The 20265-nt window shown below is 38.2% G+C and overlaps 2 protein-coding genes across 11 annotated transcripts in view; one reads left to right on the plus strand and one right to left on the minus strand.

Annotated features, from left to right (window-relative positions):
* The window catches only part of C1HXorf58 (chromosome 1 CXorf58 homolog), a 21876-nt gene extending 14265 nt beyond the window's left edge, over positions 1–7611 (plus strand). The window contains exons 7-10 of one of the 4 annotated variants that reach the window (XM_039518406.1): positions 1147–1297; positions 3550–3680; positions 4871–4998; positions 7492–7611. In XM_039518406.1, the coding sequence (XP_039374340.1) occupies positions 1147–1297; positions 3550–3680; positions 4871–4970 (382 nt within the window). In that variant the 3' untranslated portion in view covers positions 4971–4998; positions 7492–7611. Of the gene's footprint in view, positions 1–1146; positions 1298–3549; positions 3681–4870; positions 7197–7491 lie in introns of those variants that run through there. The other 3 variants (XM_039518404.1, XM_039518405.1, XM_039518407.1) reach the window with 3 other exon arrangements.
* Positions 3619–20265, minus strand: part of KLHL15 (kelch like family member 15) — a 44076-nt gene continuing 27429 nt past the window's right edge. For 3 of the 7 annotated variants that reach the window (XM_039518398.1, XM_039518399.1, XM_039518400.1), the window contains one exon: positions 7222–14445. In XM_039518398.1, the coding sequence (XP_039374332.1) occupies positions 13336–14445 (1110 nt within the window). In that variant the 3' untranslated portion in view covers positions 7222–13335. Of the gene's footprint in view, positions 3744–7221; positions 14446–20265 lie in introns of those variants that run through there. The other 4 variants (XM_039518402.1, XR_005592190.1, XM_039518401.1 and 1 more) reach the window with 4 other exon arrangements.

The following is a 20265-nucleotide window of genomic DNA, read 5'->3' on the forward strand; positions in this document are numbered from 1 at the left end:
AATTATAGAGAAAAAGTAGTGCTATACTTCCATTTGTATCACAAGCCTGATTTTTTAAAAAAGTTTCTCTTCTAATTTTAAGAAAACTGAACTAATATGGCCTGAATACATTTGTGTGCTGCTTGGGTTTTTTAAGGAAAGTTTGGTGGTAAACAAAGTGTTGGAGATATAAGAGAGCTTGAAAAACTAGAAGTATTCATCTTTTTGCAAAACGGTGTGGTTTTTTTTGTTTTGGTACCTTGACTCCAAGAAAGGTAAGCTAGTTCTAGAAACTCAAGTTTGAAGTGGTTGGGTATGTCTACACTGTAGAGAAAAAACCCTGGCACTGAATCTCAGAGCCTGGGTCAGTTGACTCAGGCATGCAGAGCTTTTGCTGTGGGGTTAAAAATAGCTGTGTAGACATTCCTGCTCAAGCTGCAATCTGAGCTCTGAGACCCTCTCCCTTCTCAGGGTTTCAGACCCTCAGTTCTAGCCCAAGTGGGATTGTATACACAGCTATTTTTAGCCCCACAGCCTGAGTCCTGCAAGCCCAAGTCAATTGACCTGGTCTCCGACACTCAGCGCTGTGGGTTTTTCTTTGCAGTGTAGACATACTGCTTCAGTGAACCCTGAGGCTTCTGTTTTTTGGAAAGACTATTTAGTTAGGCACAGTCTGCAAAATTGTAACCTCTGTGAGGTCTGGAACATAGCCACAAGAGAGGAACCTTAGAGGCCGCGGGAGGGATTGTGAGGAAGATCTTTGTGTCAGAAACAACATAATTACCAGATTGCCTGATGCACCCATTATAACATCTTTGAGGTCTGATGTGTGCATTCTGATCTCATGCAAGCTGTGTCTGGGGACACTAATACCTCTGGGCTCTGCTATGCGGAAGGATTATGGGATGTACTAAGAGAAGTGGGGCTCCTGATATAAAGGAAGGATTCTGAGGATTTAGAACTAAAATAGAATTTTCTGTTTTTTTAAACATATTCTAATAATTTTTTCCTGAAATAATGGATATGGCTTTATAACTTGTATAGCTTTATTCATGTATGTGGTCTAGGATGTTTTGTTTTCTTAACTCTTTCATTGGTTTAAGCAGATCTGACAACTTTCAAGATGTTTCATATTTAGGTTCTTTACATAATGCTCACATTTTCTAGGTCTCCTACACCTTGTCCTCCAACAGCCACCTCTTCATCTAGGTCTTATCAACCCTCTTCACTGCCTAGACCCTCAGTGCGTCGCTCTCGCCAAGCTCGACAGAAAGTAGCAAAAATGAAAAGAGTTCATGCACTTGAAAAAGAAAGAGAGGTAAATCAATCATTAATGATACAAAATAGAAAATGCACTGAATGTTTTTTTTTTTCCAGGAGAATACTCTACCAAGTCTGTACTGGAAATACTCATTGGCCTGCAATTATAGGCAGGTACCCAAGCAGCATGGGGGAGGAAGCCCTCTAATTCAAATGCAGCCTGGACAAAAAACAGACCTAAGGCATTGCAGGGACTAAAGGCTGGGAGGTGAGGCAGGCGGAAGCAGGAGGTGGGACTGATAGGGCAAAGAGACTGGGAAATAATGGGGTAGGAGAAAGTAGAGAGATGTGACAAGCAGCCAGGATGCAGGGGGAGAGCTGGGCCTGGCTGGATAAAGATACTGAACCAAGGAGCTGGGGGAGGAGAGGACACATTAGATGAGAAAGGCAGGAAGGGAGACTGGAACTGGGAGCCAGTAGAGAGACAATGTGGGCAGGCAACTGGAGGCTGGGGAGGCGGGGAGAGACAAGTCAAGGAGGGAGGGAGGGAGGGAGGAACTGGGACTGGCTGGGCAAGGAGCCGCTGGCAAGAAGCCTGTAGGGGCAAGACTAGGACTAGGAGCAGAAGTCTGAGGATGGAGGCTGGGAAGATTAGGTTAAGAGAATAGGACTGGGATGAGGAGCTCTGGTGGGGTAGAGAGAGAACTAGGAGAGTGACTGGTTGGAGGGATGGGGCAGAATGGGTCAAGCTGGTGAGGAGAATGGGCAGAAGGGAGTCTGTACCCGTAGAGCACACTTACCTCCAGAATCTGGAATGGAACCCAAGATTCCTGAGTCTCAGCATTCCTCTGCTGTCAGCAAATATCTGTGAAATTCAGTGACAAAATGTCCAATTCCCTTCTAATCCCAGCACCCTCTAGTGCTGGTCCTAATAGAGGATTAAAAAACCTACTATTGCTATCGGTTACTCAGCTCAAATGGCAGAGGTCTTTGCTATGGATCTAAGGTTTCAACCCTGCAGCTATCAGTATAATGTCACCTAATGGAATTACTGTTTTTTCTGTTTGTTTTTTTAGACATCTAGGAAATTATACACACAAGAGCTATGCTGAAATATTATGTCCAACACACAAAAGTTAGGAAATGTTAGCATTAAAGTTGCCTGTGAAACCTTAATATGCCCCTGTGTGTGTATGCAGTGTGACATACTATTGAGTTACATGAACCCACATTTTTTTCCACAGGTCCCTAGTCTCATTCCGTGCATACGATGGACACTCAGTGGTTAGAGTGGTCACCTGCAGTGTGGAAGATGTGGGTTCATATCTCTGCTCCACATAAAGCAGAAGAGATATTGGAGCCTGGGTCTCCTAATCCTGTGTCAGCTCTAACCACAAGGCTACAGCTTAGAACATTTTGCGACTCTAGCCCTTCATTTCCTTTTGCTCTTATTAAAAAGGTTAAAAATACCCAAAGTGTTTCACTTTGAAGCAAAGAAAAAAACCCAACATTTCATTCAACCCAATTTTTTCCCCCAACTTGTTGGAGTCATGAAATTTAAAAAAAAACAAAAAAACCAACCACAACTCAGTTCAACCCAAACCAATAATTTCTTTCCAACTGCAAAAAAATAAAATAAAATAATAAAAATAAAAATCAGTTATTCACATAGCTCTAATCAAAAGTCTTTCCAGCTCTTCATCATCCTTGCTTATAGCCTTCCCTCCTGACTCACAGTCCTTTGCAGACCTCCTAGCTTGGACTTCTCACCCAGGAGGCTCCTCAGTTAAGTAACAGTGACAAATAATAACAGTGAGAAATAGGAAATCTATTGAACAACAAGGAGTCTGGTGGCACCTTAAAGACTAACAGAAAGTGCCACCGGACTCCTTGTTGTTTTTGTGGATACAGTCTAACAGGGCTACCCCTGATATAAATCTCTAAGGTAATGGATAGCAACAGCTGAACAGACATACTAATATTTCCTTTATTTCTTAAAACTGTTAAATACACTTAAATATTTCTTTCAACAGTGGTGTTCAAAACCTTTTAAATGTATCTGTCCTAACATTCATTCCCAACATTCTGAGTTAGTAACTGCAACACAATCCTGTCACAGAATTATCTCCTCTAGATTTGAAAAACGCACGTCTTGGCTTTGCTTTGGTATTCATGTAACAGTGAGAAATAGCAAATCTCTAATGTTGAGTTCTGTTTGGTGTATCTGAATTTACTACAAAGCTATATAATGTGATCTGTAGTAGACAATTCTTCCTGCTTTGATATAATCGTGTGTATAATGTATTTCAGGAACAGAAATTGGATGTTACAAATAGAAGCCACTTAACTGAACATCAAGAAACTATGACTGCACCAACTGAAGACCTTGAGGATCATTCTGTCTTTTCAGATGAAGAGTGGGAGCATGAGGCAGCTAAATTGTATGCCTGGTCTCAGGAGTTATCTCTTGAAGACATTGAAGAATCTTCGCGTACACCTAATTTCTGAATTTTAATAATGGTTATTTCACATTAACAGTAGTGGTAAACAGAAAACATTTTCAAATCTTTTTTACCCTGCTGTAAATATGTTGCAAATTTTGATCATAGAGAACATGGATTACATACATAAAATTGCTTTCACCTTGGCTGTAACAGATTTAGAATTTGAGCTACGGACAGGTTATCTGTGAATATTATATATTTTGTGTATAATGTATGGTTACAGTAATTTTTTTGCTGTGCAATTGTTTCTCATTTTGGAATAGTACTAGCTACTTAGTGGTGAAGATTGCATCCCACAGTAAGCTCAATTTCCAGCCTCTGCTCCATACTTCCCAAAATGAAACCAGTCTGCCTGAAAATTCATGTGCAGCATTTCATTCCAGGGTAGAATTTTTCTGGGAAGGTTGAAATGAAATCCTAACAGCAATTTTAAAGTTATAGGGCCAGATACAGGGTCATATTAAGGTTCTTTTGTACAGCTCTGGGAACAAAGCAACTTTAAAGCCATCTTAATCAATTATATGAAGATTCTACCAGCAAAGGACAATCCCCAGATGATGTGGAGCCAGCAAGCTAGCTTTATGTCACAGTTTGCTGGTACTCTCAATGGACATGCACATGCCCTTTTTCTTGATGAAGGAAGTGAGAAAATGTATAGAACTAATACAACTTTACCCTAAAATTTTATTCCATTTGAAACTTGGGCACTTTTTAATTAAACAAAAAATATATAAAATCAACAGGCTATTTCCATTGCAGAACATGACTGGGCAAAACTATGGTTAGGTGAGTGATGTAAATTTAGTAACTTTTTTTTGGTAAGGTATAGAATTCCTGTAAAGAAAGAAGGGGTTGTTTATTTCGATTTTTGAGTGCTGGCAAATTTAGTTTACTTAACTGTACCTAGAGCTCAGTCTTGTTCCCGTTAGCTTCAGTGGATTAGTGTTTGTCACAAGACATCCAAATATTCTCTCCTGTATTCTATTTATGGCAGTACTGTTACTGTTCAAAGATTCCCTTCTACATTATAACTAATGATTATTCCGCCTCTGAGTTTTTAAATTTTAAAAATTAACCTTTCAGTTCTTTTGTTGAGATTGTGATTCTATGAACAATGTTTCCAACAGCATGGAAAAGAGCAGAGATGGAGTGAGCCAGATTGCTTGGATGCAGAAAGCATCAGGGCCTGTCTCAAGGGATTCACAAAATCTGCACTGTGGAAGGTAGCTGGTGGAGTTCACAGGGAGTGAACAGAGTGAGTTAGAAGTATGTCTGATCTAGGCTATATTTGTAGCATAGTTTCTGTGTGTGGCCCAGACTGTCTGCCCTTGAAGGAGAAAGACAGATGCAAAGGTGTACTATCACATCTATTTAAATAAAGGAGACAAGTAATGATGCCCCTGATAAAGTACAGCGTGATATGGAGAGAGGAAGAGAGCTGACAATTGTATATACAAACTTATCAAATATGAGTTTCCTACAAATGGAACATTTCTATTATTGTTTCTTGATATTTGCTCAGCATTTCTGCAAATCCCTGACTAATACGTGTTATCAAGATTGTCTTTATACGGCTTAGCAGTCCGTGAGGAACATAAACTAACCTTGCAATGTTGATCAGACAACACAATCCTTTAAATTTCTCTTACAATCTCACTTCATTCTAGTTTATCAATGCAAAACAGATCAGTGGGGATAAACAGGTGCCCATAGATGCACTGGGCAGGGCAGCACCCAGAGCGTAAGGTAGAGAGCTGAAGTGCTCTTTGGGGCTGTTGCTCCCTTTCCTACTTTATGCATAACATACATGGAGTCGGAAGCAGAGTGCTAATCACAGGAATTGCTGATGAACCAGATTTGGTGGTTTTGGAATAGCATGGAGTGTTCCCAAGTAGCACGTAGGGAATCAATACTGGTCATGAGTGTGAAGTACTGTATAGAAGAGAGGAAAAGCAGCATTAAGTTCAGACACTGCACTTTATTGTACTGGAGACTGGGACTACATCTACTGAGCTGCTGCAGTAGGGTAGATATACCAAGTAGCTGAATGAGACTAGCAGACAGAAGAATGAAATTAAGAAATGAGTGGGATAAGACAAAAGAGGAAAAATAAATCACAAGAGGGTAGGAGAGAGTAAAGCTAAAAAGAGAAAGGGAGAGTTCATCCTGGTACATGTCAGTCACAAAAAGGAGTGTGCCCTCCTTAAGAGGCAATTCAGATATCTAAAAGTGGCAGCATGACATGAAAGATCCAAGGGAGGAACATCGGAAAAATTAAAATGGAAAAAGTTAAGATGAAAAAGAAGGATGAGGAGAAAGGAAAGGGGGCAAACAGAAGGGACACAGACAAAAAGGATCTGAACAGAGTCTGGTAAAATACTGTGGGGTTTGTTTTGTTTTTTGGACAGGGAGAGATAAGGTTTGGAAAGTGAAGTGAACAAGACTGACAGGGAAGCCCCTAATCAGGCTACCCGAGCAGACAAAATGGCAAGACCATGATCTTTACTTTTAGTAAAGTAAATTTTGATCCTTATTTTTCAACACTGACAGAACATTGACCTACTTTAACAAATTTATTAAATAAATGCTGAAATGTACATGGAATCTTGCTGATGGAAAATCTTCAGTTCTTTTAAATCAATTAGACCTCTGTGATCTTTGGGGCTCCAAAAGCTTGGTATCCTAAAACAGAATGAGCATATTGATAACTAAGAACATTGTTAGGTGATAGATTCTCTTCCCCTCTTGGCCTCTGGTTTGAATATCCAGGTTGGCTTTATTTTTTTTTATTTTTTTTTAAGTTATTATAGTTGTTACAGGTCTAGACATTTAGTTACAAATGTAGTCCTTTGATAACTCTTTTTAGATATTGTTGTTCACTATAACTTATTCTGATAGATTGTATATTGTCCAAACCCAAGATACAGTTTTTGTCTAAACAAAAAAACCCAAAGGCAATAATGAGCCATGATGACAGACAAGAGAGCTGGGTTCTAAAAAATTTCAGCAGTCTCATCCTACAGGAGCAATCAGGGATGAGGAAACAGCAACTATGAAAGACACATTAGTCTACACTTGAAAAAGCTGGTCTGAACTGACAGTGCTTTTGACACAGTAAGGGCCTGATCCAGTGCCTACTGAAGTCAACTGAAAGGCACCATTGTCTCAAATGGGGACTGGAGTAGGCCCTAGAGCACATGAACACACTGGAGTATGTCTTGGGTTGTGGGGGGGATTTGAAAGGGGAGAATTATAAAAAATTGCCAAAAGGCAACGCCTGTACTCTGTACAAATATAGCCAACTTGACTTATTGAATCTTATTAGGGTGTTAATACAGCTTTGTGAATTGCATTTTCTTTTCTTTTTTTTTCCTCTAAGATAGTACTTATCCAGTTGGATCCATAAGTCTTGTGTGCAAGATAAAGATCTCCAAGTATACTGCCATTTAGATATTGCAGAGATTACGCAACTGTGTGCTTAAAGATGAAAAATATTTTATTTACACTTTTCTTATACACACTTTGTACATTTTTTCAGTTTAAAAACAGAACAGAGCACATACACGTCTGAACATATTGTATCCATAGCAAGGAAAAGTTACCTTCTGCCAAAAACCAAAGGCTTTTTAAAATAGTTATAAAAGGCAAACCTTAAATTATTCTAAGAATGTTATAGCAGCCTTGGGGTGAATATTAGACAATTAACCAAAAATGTACATTAAAACTCTCTATATTTGTTTTTAAATAGGCAGAATACTTCCAACTGCTACAGCACACACAGAAGAATTTGCAAATAACTTTCCATTAACTTACTGGAAACATTCTTTTCAAAACACAACCATCTCAAACAGGACTGGAAAGTAATGAAACTACAGTGGAATTACATTCTTCAACTTATAAGAATTCATTTTTTAAAGCTCTGCAAAATAATACATAGGAAAAGAGAAAATCAGACTGGGAGGTTTGCTATTCCCTGCATCTAGTCCCATAACCTGCATTAAATGTTAGTTAGGTGGTTTCACTGAGGAAATAAAAACCTTCTATAAAGTATAACTACCACTGCAGTTCTATGTAACATTTCATTTTTTTATGCTTACACCAATCTTTCTTCCCCCCATGCACTATATAAAGAATAGCACTTACAAGTAGAAAGTGGTTTTCCCCCAGCTACCAACTCAATTATAATCTAAATATTATTTGAATTTGATCCTTAAAACTTTTAAAAAGCACATAAACATGAACTGAAATTTGGGGAGGGGGAAGTCCAGGGAAGCAGTGCTCAACGGTCTATTTTTCTGCCACCTGTTTAACAGTACTATATTTTATTAAGATTACAGATGCCATCAACGTAATTTCTTTAGGTTTACTTCAAACACAGTATGTACTTATTTTAACATCTTACACATGCTGAAATTGTAGATTATTTAGCAATCCAAGAAAAATAAAATACAGATGCCATAACAAAAGTAGTCACTAATGTTTATTTTAAACATTTTCAGATTGTCTTACAAACATTAAAATCTCAAACTGTTACTTATAAAACATTGGTAAACTTAGTTTTAAATAGCTGACATCTCTTTCCTTTTGTGTTTTCTTCTTTACCCTTTCCACACTACTTGAGTGTTGCAACTGTGACATAACATGCTTACTAGAATAAATTAACAAGGTACTTTATTGGATAGAGGTGGAGGGAAAAGTTTTCTCTAAGGCCCCAATCCTACCGACATTTTAGCACACACTTAACTTTACATGTGAATAGACTTTTAAATAGTTGGCATAGCTTTTCATTTTATTTCAATGGACTACTCATCTATGTAAAGCTAAAAACATGCCTGTCTGAAGAATTGTAGCCCAATTCCCTATTTTTTTTGTCAAGAAAAAAAATATTTAAATAAAGGCAAAACATTCCTGTAAATGACATTCCTATTTTAAAAATGCATGATTTTTCTTCAGTTAGTCCTTTATGAAACAAAAGACATAAGGTGCAGAATTGTGTATTTCAGAAAGAGCAGCTGACATCATACCCTCAAGCCAACCCTCACTTTATGAAGAAGTGGTCACATTGAGTTAAAGACCTGTATTGGTATATGTATGGTTCTTAACCTAATTTAATTTGTACTTGTTTAATTTTATCCTTTGCTTCCTGAGTGTACGGAGAAGCTCCATCTCTGATGTGGATGATTATTATAGTATCAGTAAAAAGGCAGTATTTGCTGCTGCAGAAAAAAGGTCTCAAGAGCAAGAAGACAGGACTGCAAGTCTCAGGGCCCAAATGGTATGTCTATGAAGGGATTAAAAAAAAACCTCACAGCTGGCCCAGTTCAGCTGACTTGGACTTGCGGAGCTCAGGTTCCAGGGCTGAAAAAAATCTCTGTGTAGAGTGGAAGGTCCTAGAGCTCGGGCTTCATCCTGAGCCCAGATGTCTACATAATGATTTTTAGCCTCGCAGCCCAACCCTGAGTCAGCTGACCTGGGCTAGCTGCGGCCATGCTATGGGTCTTTTATCCCTGTGTAGACATACTCCAAGAGTGTTAAAGTCATAAACCACCAGGACTAGGAATTACTTACTGCTATATATCACTGTTTTCCAATGGCATAAAGCATATGAAAGTAGATGGCAAATCATCAGGTCTTGAATTGCCACAGGTCCCTGAGGCTAGTGAGCTCTCTGAAATAGTAGCTGCCTCTTTCTGCAGTATCAGTAATTGCTTCCCTCCAGCTGAATCTATATAGCCAGACTTTCAAAAGTGCTCAGCGCACCCAGTGCTAATGGCTTATTTTTGAAAATCTGGCCACTTACTTTGGTGCTTAAATAGGTGCTGAGTTCTTTTGCAAATCTGCCTGAACTGGCAAGTATTGAGCATGCTGGGCTCCCAATGAGAACTGATGGTGCTCAGCACATTTCATGAAGTGCTCAGCACTTTGCAGCTTCTGGCCCCTAATAAGGAAACAGGGTTCCTCTTAGGACCAGGAAGAAAACTGAGATAGCTAAACAAGAACCCAACACTAACTTTTTTTTAAATTGAGAAACAGAGACTGGATTATGTCTATCCCTTTTTACAACGTGAGTACTGTTGCCGTTTAAAAGCAGGCTGGGTGCCAAGTTTTAAAAAGTAAAAAAAAAAAAGGAATGGGGGAGATTAATGAGCAAATTTACTATAAAGAGTTAAGGTTTACCTTTTTCCTCATTAACTAGGGCACATTATTATATTAACCCTCGAGTTAATATAATAATCATATTAAAAAGATCTCAATGGTGATATGCTAGCCTTGATTTTTTTTGTTTGTTTGGTTTGTTTTTGTTTAAACACTGACTAGGGAGCATAGATACTAAAGGCAAATGCACACAAAATGGTTTAGTGAAAAAGAAAACATCCCTCTAAGCTATCTCATAAATATAACTTTTTTTTCAAAAGCTACATCACAATTTAAAGATAATGTGGATTAATTATGTATTTGACTGAAATAATGAGCATGGTAGAAATGTACATTATAAAACATTCCCACCTCCCAGACATTCCCAACCAAGCAAATTCCAATAATTCTTAATGCTCAAATGCTTACAGCCAACACATCAGCTGAAGCTGAAACCAATAATTAGTTCAAGAAGAATTTCACAAAGTAACTAGTATTACAGGCCTTAAACAAGATGTTTAAAACTGTGTTCCTGAAGTTAAAGGGGGCATAGGCACCTAAATAACTAGCCTTGTTTTCAAGAGTATCAAGCATCCCCTTTGCCTTTAGTGGGAGCTGCTGGGTGCTCAGTACTTATGAAAAATCAGGCCACTTACGTAGGTGCTGAAGTACAGATTTAGGAACATAACTTTAGACACCCATTTTGTAAAATCTTGGCCTTCTCTCTTTAACCTGTTATACTTAAATCATGGAAGACCAAATTTCCAGATCAACAATGGTTCCCCAGCTCACCCCTAGATAGCAGGGTGAAATGCTCAATATTACTCATGAGAGGCTTGCACAAGCCTATCTAGACAGCAGGACTACTAATCTTTGCTGCCCCATTCACATAACAACATGCCAGAAAATGGGCTAGTAACAAAAAGAGCAAAACAGGAGTAAAAATAAGATAACTTGTCTTGAACCCTGATTCTGCAATGAAATATACAAAACACAGAAGCCCTACACCTGAGCAGGGCCCATCAAAGTCAACGGTGGCCGGCCTGCCTGCCTGCAGGGATCCATCTGCACACATCTCATGGCAAGGTTGGTGCCTTGTCTTATACCAAAAAGGTTGTAGTTCAGATTACTAAAATAAAACAAATTAAATTCTGTACCTGTAAATTGAAAAATATAGGAAAATAATAAGCAAAGAATTACAGTGAACTGCAACCTGTGGTCTGCACCAGAAGACTGAATGTGAACATTTGGTCCAGCCATCTCTGGCTTAGACATCCTTTATCATTCCAGCTATGGTGGTGTAAATTCTCTCTTTTGATCAAAGATTACAGTAATCAACTCTGCTTTGCTATATTATTGCTAATTAAAAAAATAAAATCTGCTAACTTGCAATATAACTCCATGTCCTCCCATCTCTCTCAATCCAGAACTTGAAAGAACATTACTGCAAGAAAACAAAGATACCATTAAATGTGAGCATGGTGCATTTCACAAAACATTTTAATATCCATTATTAATTTATAATTTTGTTTAGCCAAACAAACTTGTCACCATTTATCACAGCAAATTTAGGGTGTATTTGGTCCCTTATAAGTGCATTGTTTTCAACTCCCTGAGTACTGTACATTCCTTTTCTACAGTGACTTCTGGCTGGGAGATGCTGAAACAGAAATGGATTCTCAACCATTACTGCATATCTTGTAAAATCTAATGCTACAGAGTTTCACATAAGCAGATGATTTTGCAAGCTTATATCTCAGCAGTTTGTCCCTGCATATTTGAGCTCAGTGTTGGCCTCAAATTTTAGAGAGGAAATCTTTTCCCTCTTGACTCCAGAAGAGGCTAATTTCACACCAGTGTGAAACAACTAGGATTTTAATGCTTTACTTTCATAATTGTGTTTATCTTGGTGGATAGTCTCACCAATCTACAGTCAGTAAAAGTCAACAAGTTAACAAAAAGTGCTCAAACATGGTGCAGTTATTCAAGCCCTCTTGGATCACAAGTCTTATTTCAGGAAGTATGAGGTCAGTAGCTATAGCTTTGTAGGTTTGTATTTTAAAGGTTACAGAAATGGTAAACATTGTCCCCAACTGCCTAATCCCACATTTTTAGAACACAGCAGTTCATATCAGTTGATGCTTCAAAAAAAATATTAGATTACATCACTTCAACACAACTACAAGCGATGCCATTGCTAAAAATAATAGTATATCCAGGTCTGACAAAAAACTGCACGTTAGTGCAGTGTTCATGCGTGGTTACTGATACATTTCTGATTTTTATTAAAAACAAGGCAACACATTCAAAAGTGAAGGACTGTAACTGTGTAAGGTGTATTTACTTTTTTAAAATAATATATAAAATGTTAAACTGTTAACAGTTCATTACATATTATTAATATAAAGAGTTTAAATATTACTGAATGAATCAGCGTATACCAAAGATAGGCTTCTTTGATACCAAACTAGGCCTCCAGTTACTTAAGAATTTTGTAATATTTAATTCAAGAAAGAATGCTCTATATCTAAAATTCAACAGATATGGCTGAATCTGTGCCCTAGTTAAAAATATAATATCCTAATTGCACATAAAAGATGCATTATATATAGATTTTACAGTGTATGCATGTGTGTATATATCTTACTCACCAACAAACACAATGCAGACAATAGAAGGCAGCATAGAAATAGTGTTGGAATATAAAAATGCTTCATCATCAATTTAATAGAAAATGTATAACTTGCATTTTTTGGCAGACTTACTGATACTACTGTACAAATCCAGGGAAAAGCCATGCACAAAGGTTAAGATCATTTTAAAACGTATTTACGGGAAAACAAAATTAAAAAAAAAACCAAACTGGACTGTGAGTACTCATAAATGGAGAAAATAAAAATGTCCACCACAACTTAAAGGAACAAAATGAAACCCTTGTCACTAGAGTTTGTCAGGAATTCCCCCAGTAAGGCTGCAGAATCCTATCTTGACACAATGAAAATTAAAATGCACAATATATATTCTTCTGTCCCCCTTCGCCCCATAAGTAGATCATTATATTCAACTGGTTCCAAGAAGGATGCTGCTGTGATGGCCATTATACAGAATAAACTTATTGCATGGACATAAAAGGCCACAAAGAAAAAGGGGAAAAAAGTAAACACACTGAAAAATAGATTTTTCTTCTCTCTCTCTCCCCACTCCCACACACAGCAATGTTTGTTTAAAAAAAAAAAATAAAAAGCAAAAGTTTTACAATACCAGACCACAGTTATTGGCATTTCTAATAAACTTGGTAGGTGCATTCCCTGTACATCCCGTTTCTCTATGCATCTAATAGCTGTTTTACATACAAGCCAACGTCTTTAAATTAATTAAATCTGCTTTGTTTTCCTGTCAAATTAGAGATAGTTTTTTGTGTTCCGTTGGGGTTGGAAGGGTTTTTTTTTTGTTTTTTTTAGTTGCAACGTCTAACATGCTCCAGTACATATTCCGGAAAGTGCAGGCTGCAAACTTGTAAACCATCCAGCTTGCAGGGCATTCTTGGGTATTCATCTTCTTTCCATTTGTTTTCCTCTGGATCAAAGGTGAGAATTGAATCACTGTAATGACCATTGTAACAAAGACCTCCAAGAACCATTATCTGTTTGTCCAAAACAGCTACACCATGACCACTTCTTCCAATTGGCATAGAAGCCAAAATAGTCCACTGATCAGTGTCTGGGTCGTAAACCTCTGTAGAAGGACACCCTTGCGACTCAAAGGAGGCCCTCAAGATCACACAAACACCACCAAAGACATAAAGCTTACCATTATAGGAAATCATTTTGTGAAAGCATCTTGCATAATTCATTTTGCATTTGTTCTCCCAACAGTTAGTGACCACTTGAGTTCTCCTTGTTCGCTGTTCCACCGTCCCTTCTTTACTGGGGTCAAACACACACACTTGCTTAGAAGTGGAAGATGAAGTAATTCCCCCAGTGATATACAACTTGTTACTGAGCACAGTTCCTTCATGTCCGTATTTATTGACTGGATAGGGATCTACAAATTCCCATTTGTCTGCAGTGATATCATACCGTTCAGTCGAGTAAAATGTTTCATCCCTTGTTCTCCCAGCCACCGCATAGATGTATCTCCCAATAACACCAACAGCAAACTCTGAGCGTGGAACAGACATGTCTGCCATTCGCAACCAAGTATTTTGTCTAGGGTCGTATCTAAATACTTTGGAGGAAGCATGAAACTCACCATCTGGGCCCAGTTCTTCCCCGCCTAACAAGAATACAAAGTTATTCACAATGGCAAGGCAGTCTGGTCGTAAAGGTACTTGAGGGCCCTCTAGCTCCCACCAGACCCTTGGTTTGTGCAAAAGAAGAATTTTGCTATTTACCATGCTGTGTCCTATCATTCCTCTAAATACTGCAGTCTGGGGTTTGGCAGAACGAATACGGTTGGATTTCATTTCCATCAAAGGCTGTTGGTGAACACTATGAAAGTAATTCATGGCTTGGTCAACTTCATGCCGCAGCTGCCGAGAGTATCGATAAAACTCTGATGTTTTTACCTATGGATACATTTTTAAAAAAAGTTAAAATTTTGACGATGGAAAAACAGCACAGAGAACCATCTAATTACTGTAAGTCATTAAAAGATTATAATGCTTAATTTTATTCTGAGAAACCTGAAGGACAATTATGTCCAAGTATTAAGACACATAAGCTACATAAACTGTGTACTTAAAATGTTTGCAGAGGCAACACATTATTTCTTCCCTGAGATATTATTGAAGTTGAGACAGAGGCCAAAGATTTCAAACCTACTCCCTAAATCCCATGTGCATATCTAAATAAAATTGGGTTGCTTTTCAAAAATTCTGACCACCTTCAATCTCACTGACTTTGACTGGAGTTGTGTCAGCACCTCTGGAAAAAAGGCAGCCCACTTTTATTTAAGTGCCTAAATATAGGAGATAAGCATCTAAATTTGAAAATGTTGATAGTTCCAAGCTTCCAATTTTTCTTACATAAACAACAACTGCAAGGCGCTGCGATACTTCACGCCAGACTAGAAAGGAAGAAAAAAAATCAGTGTCACCACTGGATTACATGACATGAAATGCAATTTGGAGACAAATGTTATTATATCTTGAGAATCCAGTAGATGTTCACTTCATAATTTTGTTCGTTTTATATTACTATTGTATCTCTTCCGTTCATTGTAAATAAAAAATGCCACTACAAGGGGCATAATTGTTTTTTCCAATCTTTTGGGTCTTTACTAGATTAAATTGAATGGACATAGGTTTCAAGTGTCTGTATAATATACATATGCATAAATTATTAATATTGAAATACATGCACACAAACATATCTGTAAAATAGCAATATTACTTGCCTGCTTTTGTAAAGCACTTTCAGATCTAAGAACTATAAAGTGCTGAGTTTTTCTACTTATGCACACTTTTTTATCAAAGAAAAACAACCTATATCAAAAGAAAGTTAAGGTTGCAAAGTCAAGCCCTGAAAAATTAGAAAGTGCCATAATTAAAGTTTCCTGTTCAACTCTAATTCACTCTCACTGTGAGTGTGCATTATGATACAGTCTGTAATTACATGTTCACATTTTTTTCCTCCCCAGAGACGACCTTAATTCTGGGTTTTCCTAACTTTTGCATATTTGACTTTGCAAACATAATAATGTTCTTATAACAGTTTTTTTGGGGTGAGTTCCAATGATTTTTAAAGAAAACTGAAAAAAAAATTCCATCATGTGACATAATACATGGGTCTTCAGAAGGGTTAGAACTTTCATACCCACAGCATAGAACTCTACCACTTCAGCAACTAGTAGAGATTAATATATACTTCTACTGCCATGTGGACCACCCATTAGAAAGAAATGAGACACGCTTTGCCAGTGGGTTTCATGGCTATTTGTTGACAGCAAAAGAATGTTGGAACTCAGGAAATCTTGATTCTATTCCAGGTTCTGGAAGAGAGTATTTTAGTGGTTAGAGACCCTACTGTCCCGCCTCAGCCTGTCCTCTTTTCTTCTATCCTTGCTTCCTCTGCTCTATCACCCCTACAGCCTAAGCCTATCCCACTTGTTCCTATCTCCTCACAGCCTGCACCTGCTACCCTATCCATGTTCTCCTGTCACCTATGCATTTGAGCAAGTCAGTCTGACTCCTCCTTCTAGGCATCAGCAAGGGTAGCCTTAAGAGCATAAGACAGTCATTCTCCCTGTTCTCAGTTTTAGTGCCTGCCACCACTGTGGCCCTCAGTTGTTTGAAAGAGCAACTCCAGAAAAAGTCTCGCTCAGCCTGGCAGCCCTGGAATGGACCATGCTCAGTCACTTTGTGGGGGTGGTGCATTCTCAGTCTGGTCAGTACATAGAAGCCAATGAAGAATGAAGCATGTTCAATACTGATAATCTTAGGAGAATAATGCTGCCAACGTTTCACAAACTTCTATTGAGCATGTCCAAACATTTTTCAGAGGCCAAGCCTGACCAAGTATATGAGGATTTTTATGGGGACTACAAAAAGCACATCCCATGCACCAGAGTGACCCCTCTGCTAAGTTTCAAGTCCCTCCTCTCCTAAGTATGGAGGCTTGAGGCCTTCTTTAATGAAATGGCTGTATAATGTACTTTTACCTAATCTCATTGTTGGAAATAGCTGAACTATTTTTGTTGAAACATTCCAAACAAATTTAGCCTGGGGCAGATATACAACATGGAAAAGAGTTTGTCAAAGTTATAAGCAACTAAAAAGCAAGGTCTTACAATGGAAAATGTTAGCTAAACTAAGCTATAAGCAGTGCTACCGGCTCCACCTATAATATATATAAAACACATGTATGTAACATATACAGACACATGACTAGATCCATGTGATAAACTGCCTTTATCATCCACCTTCACCCACCTCACCTGCACTTTGCCATCTCCATCACTACTTCTACTGAAATTTCAAACTCTGAGCAGCTTCAAACAGAAATTCAAAAGTCAGCCTAACATAGAATTTTCTCTATCCCTCCCAAAATTAAAGTAAGCTAAAGTGGGCAATTTTCAGCCCACAATCAGAGACAGATTTAAGAGTTTACGGTCTGATATCTTGCAAACCCCTTCAGGGCTGGAAATGGGAGAGATTCCCAGCTTTCCATTGAGGGACACAGCACTTAGAATCATATATTATTAGGGTTGGAAGGGACCTCAAGAGATCATCTAGTCCAACCCCCTGCTCAAAGCAGGACCAATCCCCAAATCCCTAAATGGCCCCCTCAAGGATTGAACTCACAACCCTGGGTTTAGCAGGCCAATGCTCAAACCACTGAGCTATCCCTCCCCCTAATTGTGGGGATTACTGTATATTGTACACCAGTGCACCCTGATACTTCAACGGTGTGTTCATATTTTATTTGTGTTGCAGTCACAGCAGCTGCACTCTGCTTAAAGGAGCTGTCCCTCTAACTCCAGAACAGGTCACTCAAAAGCAGGGGCTGTTGGAAGATGCCTGAGAAGGGCATGTCTATACTGCAAGCAGGAGTGTGACTGCGGGCTGGCTAGTGAGGAGTGCTCCTAGCAGCGCTGCACCAAGGTCCCAAAATATCAGACTTAAAAGGTGTGACTTGTTTTTCCTGTAAATAAGTTAGTTTAGATTAGAATATTTCATGGACATTTTAAGTGTATTTGTTTTAATGTTTCCTCTCCCTCTGGGCTGTGTACAATTAGATTCATGGTAACTGAGGCACCAATAATAATAGTCCCAATACAATTTTTAAAATCTCTCCAAAACTGTTTTTCAGCAACAGATGTGGAATATAGAGAATACATTATGACAGGATAAAGATTTTATCAGTTCTCATTTGGATGACCTGCATAGCTCACCTGCAGTTTCCTCATATTCCTGAGTAATGTGACCATTACAAGTTAATAAAACCTTTATACCACAGTGCCATGTATGCCATTTTACATAAGTACATATTTATAATATGCACACATAAGATGACTGAACATGAACATTATGTCCATTACAGAAGTATTTAACTTAAAAATGATAGCCAGAGAGATGGATAATACAAAGAACAAAGGCCCAGATTTTTAAAGATATTCAGATGTTGCTCTATTTGGTGCTGTAACATTTAACTGACTTAGAAGCCCAATTCCCATTTTCAAAAGGAGGCTAAGTCTCAATTAAAGTGCCTTAGTCCCCAAGTCACTTTTAAAAGTGAGACAGGCTCCTAAATCAATTAAGCAATCCAATACTAATGCCTAAATACCTTTAAAAAAATCTGGGTCAAAGAAACTTTATAACAAGACTCCTTTGCTTGTTTCTATAGTAAGTAATTATCTCCAAGCTGCATGTCCAATCATCTTGTGATTACAGAATGCAGAAGCTACAAAACTTACATTTAGATAAATTCAAGAACTTAGATCCATGCTGATCCTACCTAACTCAGTATGAATAGTCTGCCATCTAAATGTAAGATATGAGATTTTATAAAAGCTAATATACATAAAAGTTATACAGATCTAGAAAATGCTACAGATTTGTAGAGTACACAGAATAGCTATATTTTTCACCAAAGCTTAATCTCAAGGAAGCAGTTTTTCAAAACCAATATTTCAACACCAAGTTATCTTTGCTATTTTAAAAATGTAAAATGACCAAAGAAATGAAACTCTCAGATACTTCCCTCATTCTTTCAGAATGATGGCTGAATTTTAAAAAATAATTTTTCAGGTAAAGTGAACATATAATGTGTATTAGCTGCTCCCACTAATTTTAAAAGAAAGCTGAGAAACAACAAAATTTGATTAGCAATATTTTTTTTTAACAAAACCACAGTTATGTTGGAGTAGTTAATGTACTTATTATGAGAATTTGAAGAAAGGTAAAAATAAGTTAATACCATCAGTAAGTATTATTATTATTGTATTTAAAAACACAGTGCTATCAGCTTATCCAATGTTTGGATAATTGCACACTGATAGAAGACCACAAGAAATAGAACACCTAGGAATACTACATTTTCTTCTTATTTCCCTCTCTGACCCTCATTATTTCCTTTTAAGCAACGGAATAAAAATACTCAAAGGATATTGAGGGAAAAAAAAAAGGATAAAAGCAGCATCTTGTTTAACAGATTGTAAATAGTGAGGTCTGTTACAGAAAATATACCTTCCTCCCATTCATCTAAACAAGAGGCAGGATTATGGGACCAGTTTGGATTGATGATGTAAAATGGTCTGTGGTGACACTAGCTTCCACAGAAGATACCTCCCTCCCCTAAATTTCAGTATAGATCTAGATAATTACAGTGCTACTTTTGATCAATAAGTCAAGAGAAAGGAATATTTGGGAAAAAATGAGTATCAGAAATAAAACAGGAAAAGGAAGACCCTGCAGGATCAACACATATGGATTAAAAGCTGCAAAGCAAAGACTGACAAAAAAACCCCGAACGGTTAATACATTTGTCGTACTTATACTATAGAGAAGAGAAGATAGGACATACTTGGGAAAACCTTCATTTACCCACTCTCCTAAACGGAAACAAATTACAGGTATACATAACCTACAAGATGGCTTTACCATATTTTTTAAATACTTTTGTATATAGTTAAAAAAGGAAAGTGCTGTACAAGTATTAATGAATTTATCCTACCACTACTCTGAGAAGAATCATCATTTTACACATATGGAAAACAGAGGCAGAGATAATTTAGGGTACGTCTACACTGCAACGCAAGCCTACACTTAAGCCCTGACTCAAGCCTAACCCCCTTTGCATCTATATCACAATTGCGCTAACCCAGGTCTCGGACCCAGGGTCCAAGGACCCTGCAGGGCTGGAGGGTCAAAGCTCAAGTTAGCCAGGGTTCAAGACCTTTTGCTTTGTAGCATAGATGCAGCCCTGCTTGACTCACATTCCAGGAGTCAGTCAAAATTCTATGGGCAACTCTCTTAGTCCTCTCTAGCCCAACAATCCGCAATCCACTCAATTGAATACCGAAGCCACTCTCCTTTGCCAACTGCAGCAGCTAAGGTGAGCGTTAACCCATCCTCTTCTGATCACTGAGCGAACTGATCAAGACTTTTGCAAAGCAAGCTGCCTCCTGGCAACGTGCAGGGTAGACAAAGTTTTCCCATAGTGCAGCACAGTCCTAGGGCTACAGAAGCCTCATTTCCAGGAGGGAAATGGTGGTGGGGGAGGGGCAGTGAAAGGGACCTAGGGACTCTGGGATATAGTTATCTTGACTCAGGGTGTCCACACTGCAGTGCGGACACCAGCGCTCTATGTTCGAACATGGTTTAGAAAAGTCTTAACCCTAGGGTTAAGTTACAATGTAGATGCTCAAGCCCAGGGTTCTCTAACGC

The sequence above is a fragment of the Mauremys reevesii genome, linkage group 1 (genome assembly GCF_016161935.1).
Source record: "Mauremys reevesii isolate NIE-2019 linkage group 1, ASM1616193v1, whole genome shotgun sequence".
Taxonomy (NCBI): domain Eukaryota; kingdom Metazoa; phylum Chordata; order Testudines; family Geoemydidae; genus Mauremys; species Mauremys reevesii.